This window comes from Cebus imitator, unplaced genomic scaffold (genome assembly GCF_001604975.1).
Source record: "Cebus imitator isolate Cc_AM_T3 unplaced genomic scaffold, Cebus_imitator-1.0 Scaffold30, whole genome shotgun sequence".
NCBI classification, from domain to species: domain Eukaryota; kingdom Metazoa; phylum Chordata; class Mammalia; order Primates; family Cebidae; genus Cebus; species Cebus imitator.
In genome coordinates this window covers 10385187-10392611 of record NW_016107345.1, presented here as the reverse complement: position 1 = coordinate 10392611, position 7425 = coordinate 10385187, and the positions used below count along the sequence as shown (strand labels likewise).

Sequence of the window (7425 nt, the reverse complement as noted above, 5' to 3'; positions counted from 1 at the left end):
CAGAAAATGCTACAGGTTTTGGGAAAGCCTTTTAAGTGCTAAAACTGACATCCTCACATTCCCTCTATTCCAGCACTTTTGGGGCTCCCTGGCAGTTCATTCACAGGGTCTGGCTGAACCACTCTCTGAGGACTGTTTAGTGACCAAAGTCCAGAAGACCAGGGGCTCCTTTACTTCAAGAGAATCTCATGCATGCTCTTCCATCCATCACTCCTTCACTCAGGAATCTGCACACTTCCATTCCCACTTGCTCGACTCATCTGCCTGTCCCTTCTTTTGTTTTAGAACCCAAAGGTTTTCAGGCCTCTTCTCTAGCTGACATCCTCTTTTGTGGTGAACTCATCCAGTCTGTATCTTCAAAATAGCTCCAAAATCTAACCATTTAAAAAATCACTTCCTGGCTGGGTGCGGTGGCTCACGCCTGTAGTCCCAGCACTTTGGGAGGCTGAGGCATGAGGATCTCTTGAGGTCAGGAGTTCGACACCAGCCTGAACAACACAGCGAGACCCCAACTCTACCAAAAAAAAAAAACCCAGACAAATAAAAATCACTTCCCCTGTCTCCATCACCACACTTGCATGGACCACTGCAGTGGCCTCCCCCTCACTGGTTGCCTGTTTCCACCCTTGCCCTGACAGTCTATTTTCCATGCAGTGGCCAGAGGGAGCCTGTTAAATCCTAAATCATATCACATCCCTCTTCTGCCCACAACCCTCCTTCAGTTTCCTGTCACTCAGAGTAAAACCCAAAGTCCTCGCTCTGGCCTGCAAGATCCCACCCATCTATACCCCTTGCTCCCCGCCACTGGCCTTCTTGCTGTTCCTCACACGCACCAGCCACATTCATGCCTCAGGGCCTTTGCACTGGCTGATGTCTCTGCCTGGTGTGCTCTTCCTCCGCTGGCTAGCTGTGTGGCTCACTCCCTTATCTCTTCACATCTGTGCTCAAGACCCTTCTAAGTCACACTTTCCGGGACCACCTCATTAGACATCAGAAGCTGCCCCAGCAATTTTTGTTTTTAAGACAGAATCTTGGCTGGGTGTGGTGGCTCACGCCTGTAATCCCAGCACTTTGGGAGGCCAAGGCGGGTGGATCACAAGGTCAGGAGATAGGGATCATCCTGGCTAATATGGTGAAACCCTGTCTCTACTAAAAATACAAACTGTAGCCGGGTGTGGTGGCACGCACCTGTAATTCCAGCTATTTGGGAGGCTGAGGCAGGAGAACCGCTTGAACCTGGGAGGCAGAGGTTGCAGTGAGCTGAGAGCATGCCACTGGCCCCAAGCTACAGCCAACTGATCTCAAAAAAAAAAAAAAAAAATACAGTCTCGCTCTGTCACCCAGACAGGAGTGCCGTGGCGTGATATCAGCTCACTGCAACCTCCGCCTCCTGGATTCAAGCAATTCTGGTGCCTCAGCCTCTCAAGTAGCTGGGACTGCAGGCATGTGCCACCATACCTGGCTAATTTTTGTATTTTTAGCAGAGACGGGGTTTTGTCATGTTGGCCAGGCTGGTCTCAAACTCCTAACTTCAGTGATCTGCCTGCCTTGGCCTCCTAAGGTGCTGGGATTACAGGCATGAGCCACTGCGTCCAGGCTGCCCCAAATATTTTTATCTGCATTCCCTCTTTTCTGTGTTTTCTTTTTCTCCATAGCATTTATCAGCCTGTAACATACTTAATATTTTACCTACTTAATTTTATTCATTTTCTATCTGCCCCACTAGAATGGCAACTCCACAAACAGAGATATGCTTATCTCTTTTGTTCAATGATGTCTCTCCAGTGCTTGGAACAGGGCCTGGCACACAGTAGGTACTCAACATTCGTATTTTAGTTGACTGAATGGTGGAGGGGAACAGAAAGAGAGGAAATTTGACCTTGTCCTGCCTACTCTGCCATGAGTTATGCCTCAATTGAGATGATTTGGCTAATTTATGTATTTATTTATTTTGTGTGGAAAAGGGGGTGTCTCACTATGTTGCCCAGGCTGGTCTCGAACTCTTTGGCCTACTAGATCCAAAGGTAGAAAGTGCTAAATATCCCGGGAGTGAGACTAGAGAAGGCTCTCTGGGAAGTGGTAGTATCGTTTGGGGCTGATCCTGGAAGGTCTGATGGGAATGAGAGATCCTGGGAGTTTCTGAGGCCCAGGAATGGAGGAAGCAGCAGGCGGAAGCTGGAAGAGTGAGGTGAGTTAGGAAAGGACGAAGATGATGGCGTCACTGACAAGGAGAAATCTGTCAGGGGTCTTGAATCCCAAGGGGACGACCCCTAGATCTGGCGCTCGGAGTTGTCATACTCTGGTCATAGACCTCCGACCCAACAGCTCAGGGATCTCACACCCATGCGTGGCGCTGATACAATAGCAAAGACCCTGTATTCATTGAGAGGTTATGCATTTATTAGGCCAGCTTGGATGACATACAGACATGGAGGTCTGGTCTCAAACCTATCTTGGGTCCCCCGTCATCAGGATGTGTGAAGTGCCTAAGTCCTCAGTCCTCAGAGGCCTCTGGGTCTGGGTGGGGGTTTGCAGGAAGGAAAGGAGAAGGTGATATCGAGGGGGACAAAATGGAGGAGGTCGAGCTTCCATCACGAGGAGATGTAGTTGGACACCTCAATCAGATTTCTGTCAGGGTCTCGGAAGTAGATGGACATAATAGGCCCTTTTGCCCCTGTTCTGGGAACTGGCCCCTCCTCAATAGGGACACCACAAGTCTGAGGTGGAAAGAAAAGACAAAAGTCATTCATCAAAATCTGTGTATGACACCAAAATTTAATTCCATTTTTTTTTTTTTGAGACAGAGTCTCACTCTGTCACGTAGGCTGGAGTGCAGTGGTGAGACCTCAGCTCACTGCAATCTCTGCCGCCTCCCGGGCTCAAGCAATTCTCCCACCTCAGCCTCCTGAGTAGCTTGGGATTACAGGCACATGCCACCATGCCCAGATATTTTTTTTTTTTTTTTGAGACGGAGTTTCGCTCTTGTTACCCAGGCTGGAGTGCAATGGCGCGATCTCGGCTCACCGCAACCTCCGCCTCCTGGGTTCTAGCAATTCTCCTACCTCAGCCTCCCGAGTAGCTGGGATTACAGGCATGCGCCACCATGCCCAGCTAATTTTTTGTAGTTTTAATAGAGATGGGGTTTCACCATGTTGACCAGGATGGTCTCGATCACTTGACCTCGTGATCCACCCGCCTCGGTCTCCCAGAGTGCTGGGATTACAGGCGTGAGCCACCGCGCCCGGCTGCTCAGATATTTTTTGCATTTTTTGTAGAGACGAGGTCTTGCTATGCTGCCCAGGCTGGTCTTGAACTCTTGACCTCAAGTGATCCGCCCACCTCGGCCTCCCAAAGGGCTGGAATTACAGGTGTGAGCCACTGAGCCTGGCCTGTAAAATTTAATTCCTTATAGTGACCTAGAAGACCCTGGTACACCCCGTATCTTTCTTTCTTTTTATTTATTTGTTTATTTTTGAGACTGAGTCTCACTCTGTCACCCAGGCTGGAGTGCAGTGGTGCAATCTCAGCTCACTGCAAACTTGGCCTCCCAGGTTCAAGTGATTCTCCTGCCTCGGGCTCTTGAGTAGCTGGGATTACAGGCATGTGCCACCACGCCTGTCTAATTTTTTTGTATTTTTAGTAGAGACAAGGTTTCACCATGTTGGCTAGGCTGGTCTTGAACTCCTGACCTCAGGTGATCCACCTGCCTCGGCCTCCCAAAGTGCTGGGATTATGGGTGTGAGTCACCACGCCCAGCCTATTTTATTTTTATTTTTTTGAGACGGAGTCTCGCTCTGTCACCAGGCTGGAGTGCAGTGGCGCGATCTCAAGTCACTGCAACCTCTGCTTCCCGGGTTCAGGTGATTCTCCTGCCTCAGCCTCCCAAGTAGCTGGGATTACAGGTACACACCACCATGCCCAGGTGATTTTTTTATTTTTAGTAGAGACAGGGTTTCACCATGTTGGCCAGGCTGGTCTCAAACTCCTGACCTCGGGTGATCTACCTGCCTCGGCCTCCCAAAGTGCTGAGATTACAGGCGTGAGCCACTGCGCCCTGGCCCCGCCCCTGTATCTTTCTGACCTCAATCTCCTACCATCCTTCCCTCCCTCACCCTGTTCCAGACACTTAGCTAGATGGCCTTGGGCATAGTACCTAAATACCTTGTACCTCGGCCTCCTCATTTGTAAAATGGGAAGGATAATAGTACCTAGTATTATCTAGTAAGTGGCAGAACTAGAAATCGAACCCAGGCAGTCTAGGTCAAAGACCATAACTCTTAACCCCTATGCTTCACCCATTTTACTTCTAAGCCAGTCTTTTTCACTGAGACTTCCCAAAGAAGGAGTCTAGGTTATTTGCACAGAATATATACAAGACCTTGATTCGTGTTCTGCAAAAGGGAAACTAATGCCCCTCTTATTTATTTATTTATTTATTGTAGAGATAGAGTATTACTCCGTCACCCAGACTGGAATGCAGTGGCACGACCACAGTTCACTAAATCCTCAACCTCCTGGGCTCGAGCAATCCTCCCACCTCTTAGCCTCCCAAGTAGCTGAGCCTACAGGCACACACTGCCACTCCCAGCTAATTTTTTTGTATTTTATGTAGACACAGGGTCTCGCCATGTTACCCAGGCCGGTCTCAAATTTCTGTGTTCAAGTGATCCTCCCTCCTTGGCCCCCTAAAGCACTGGGATTACAGGCGTGACCCACCACACACCTGGCCTTATTTTAACTTTTAGAGACAGGGCCTTGCTGTATCACCCAGGCTGGAGTGCAGTGGCATGATCATAGCTCACTGCAGCCTCAACCTCCTGGGCTCAAGTGATCCTCCCACTTCGCCCTCTTGAGTAGCTAGGATTACAGGCATGCACTACCACGCCTGGCTAATTTTTTATTTTTTGTAGAGATGGGGGGTCTCACTATGTTACCCAGGCTGGTCTGGAACTCCTGGCCCAAATGATCTTCCCACCTCACCCTCCCAAAGTGCTAGAATTACAGGCATGAGCCACCATGCCCAGCCAATGTCCCTTCTAGATGACATCATTTTAAGTATTACAGAGACACTGGATTCAATATCAGCAAATCAGAAATTATTCCCTCTTCAATCTTCTCTCAATCCTTCTGATTATACAAAGAAAGTGGATGCTAACAAGTCCTTAGTATCTTTTTAACCACCTGCCATATCTCCCTTTGTAATGTCAGGGTCAGGGAGTACAGGGAACGGAAGTGGCTAGAATCTAATGACATTGTTATGGTTTTATAGCTGCTGGATTTTACAGTCACTTTTCCTTTATGCCAAGATATAATGAGTTTTTCATGTACTTGGATGAACATTTGCTTTTTATATAAATGTATTTAGGGCTGGGCACAGTGGCTCATGCCTGTAATGCCAGCACTTTGGGAGGCCAAGGCAGGCAGATCACTTGAGGTTAGGAGTTTGAGGCCAGCTTGGCCAACATGGCGAAACTCCGACTCTACTAAAACTACAAAAATTAGCCAGGCGTGGTGGTGCACGTCTGTAGTCTCAGCTACTTGGGAGGCTGAGGCAGGAGAATCGCTTGAACCCAAGAGGTGGAGGTTGCAGTGAGCCGAGATTGCTGCATTGCACTCCAGCCTGGGCAACAGAGCAAGACCCCATCTCAAAAAAAAAAAAAAGGTATTTAAGTGTAGTTTTTTTTCTTTTTTTAAAAAAACAAGGGGAATGCATAGTTTTCTTTTCAAATACAATTATGTACATGAAAAATCATGTCAGTCAAAATAGTACATAACTGTGTGCAGGCATTTATCTGCATGTGGTGAAACCTGTTACCTCTCTGGGTCATGCTTCTGTTTTCACTGTGTTTGCAGCAGCTTTTGCAAAATGAAGGGAAGTCCCACTCACCTTGAGGTGCTGGATCATTTCATCCACAGGCACCTCTGTGATCAGACATATGTCCAGGGAGCCAGGAACTGGGTGAGCAGCTTTGGGTTCAAATTCCTTTCCCACCTCGTGGAGGTTAAATTTCTGGTCTCCAAAACACAGTGCTTTCCGGTCTTCCTACTTGGCGGGGAGGGGTGGAGAAAACAGCATGGAATTAAACCTCCAAGATGAGTGTGAGACGAAGCCTTTCCACCTATCCCAACAAGGTTTAAAAAAAAAAAAAAAAAAACTAGAATGGAGCTACTACACAACAGCCCTTTGCCCCACCCAAGTCTCATTCCCTAGAGGCAAGTGTATGAGTTTATTTCTCTTTGAAATTATTTTCATATCTCCAAATATTGTTTTTACCAACAAAGGCAAAGATAGCAATTTGCCTACCCAGTATACATTTCCCCTTTATTTCTTATAAACACAATAGAAATTTCAGTGGAGTCGACTGCATGCCCAACTTTAAAAACCTACATTTCGGCTGGGCGCAGTGGCTCACGCCTGTAATCCCAGCACTTTGGGAGGCCAAGGCGGGCAGATCACCTGAGGTCAGGAGTTCGAGATCAGTCTGACCAACATGGAGAAACACTGTCTCTGCTAACAACACAAAATTAGCCAGGCGTGGTGGCACATGCCTGTAATCCCAGCTACTCGGGAGGCTAGGCAGGAGAATCGCTTGAACTAGGGAGGTGGAGGTTGCGGTGAGCTGAGATAGCACCATTACACTCCGGCCTATGCAACAAGAATGAAACTCCGTCTCAAACAAAACAAAACAAAAACCCTACGTTTCCCAGAACCTCCAGAGGCCACGTTAGCTGGACTGGGCAATGAGATGAGGGCAGAGGTATGGGTGGGGCTTCCGGGAACCTCCCTGCCCACTGCACTGGTCCATTTTGCCCATTCACTTCCTCTTTCTTCCCAACCACTGCCCGTGACCAGACTAACTACCTCTGGACTGGTTGTTCAATGAGAGGAAAAGAAAACTCTGTTTTGTTTAACCCACAGTTAGTTGAGCTTTCTCCTATGTGCCTCCAAACAAAGTCCCTAACCCTTCACTTTTCTCCCTTTCCTCTTTCTCTTTTCTTCTCTTCCTTTCCTTTTCTTTCTTCTTTCTCCATGTTGGTCAGGCTGGTCTCGAACTCCCGATCTCTGGTGATCCACCCACCTCAGCCTCCCAAAGTGTTGGGATTACAGGCATAAGCCACCGTGCCTGTTCCCTCTTTCTTTTCTTTTAGACAGAGTCTTGCCTCTGTTGCCCAGGCTGGAGTGCAGTGGTGCAATTTCAGCTCACTGCAACTTCCGCCTCCCAGGTTCAGGCGATTCTCATGCCTCAGCCTCCAGAGTAGCTGGTACTACAGGCGCATGCCACCATGCCCAGCTAATTTTTATGTCTTTAGTAGAGATGGGGTTTTGCCATGTTGGCCAGGCTGGTCTTGAACTCTTGACCTCAGGTGATCTGGTGATCTGCCCGCCTCAGCTACCCAAAGTGCTGGGATTACAGGTGTAAGCCA

At 48.3% G+C, this 7425-nt stretch overlaps 1 protein-coding gene across 2 annotated transcripts in view; it reads right to left on the bottom strand.

The window, feature by feature from the left end:
• Positions 1-2378: 2378 nt before the first annotated feature.
• GLOD5 (glyoxalase domain containing 5) overlaps positions 2379-7425 on the bottom strand; it is a 14079-nt gene continuing 9032 nt past the window's right edge. For both annotated transcript variants that reach the window (XM_017523873.2, XM_017523874.2), the window contains 2 exons: positions 5888-6043; positions 2379-2717 (listed from right to left, as the gene is read on the bottom strand). In XM_017523873.2, the coding sequence (XP_017379362.1) occupies positions 2592-2717; positions 5888-6043 (282 nt within the window). In that variant the 3' untranslated portion in view covers positions 2379-2591. The remainder of the gene's footprint in view (positions 2718-5887; positions 6044-7425) is intronic.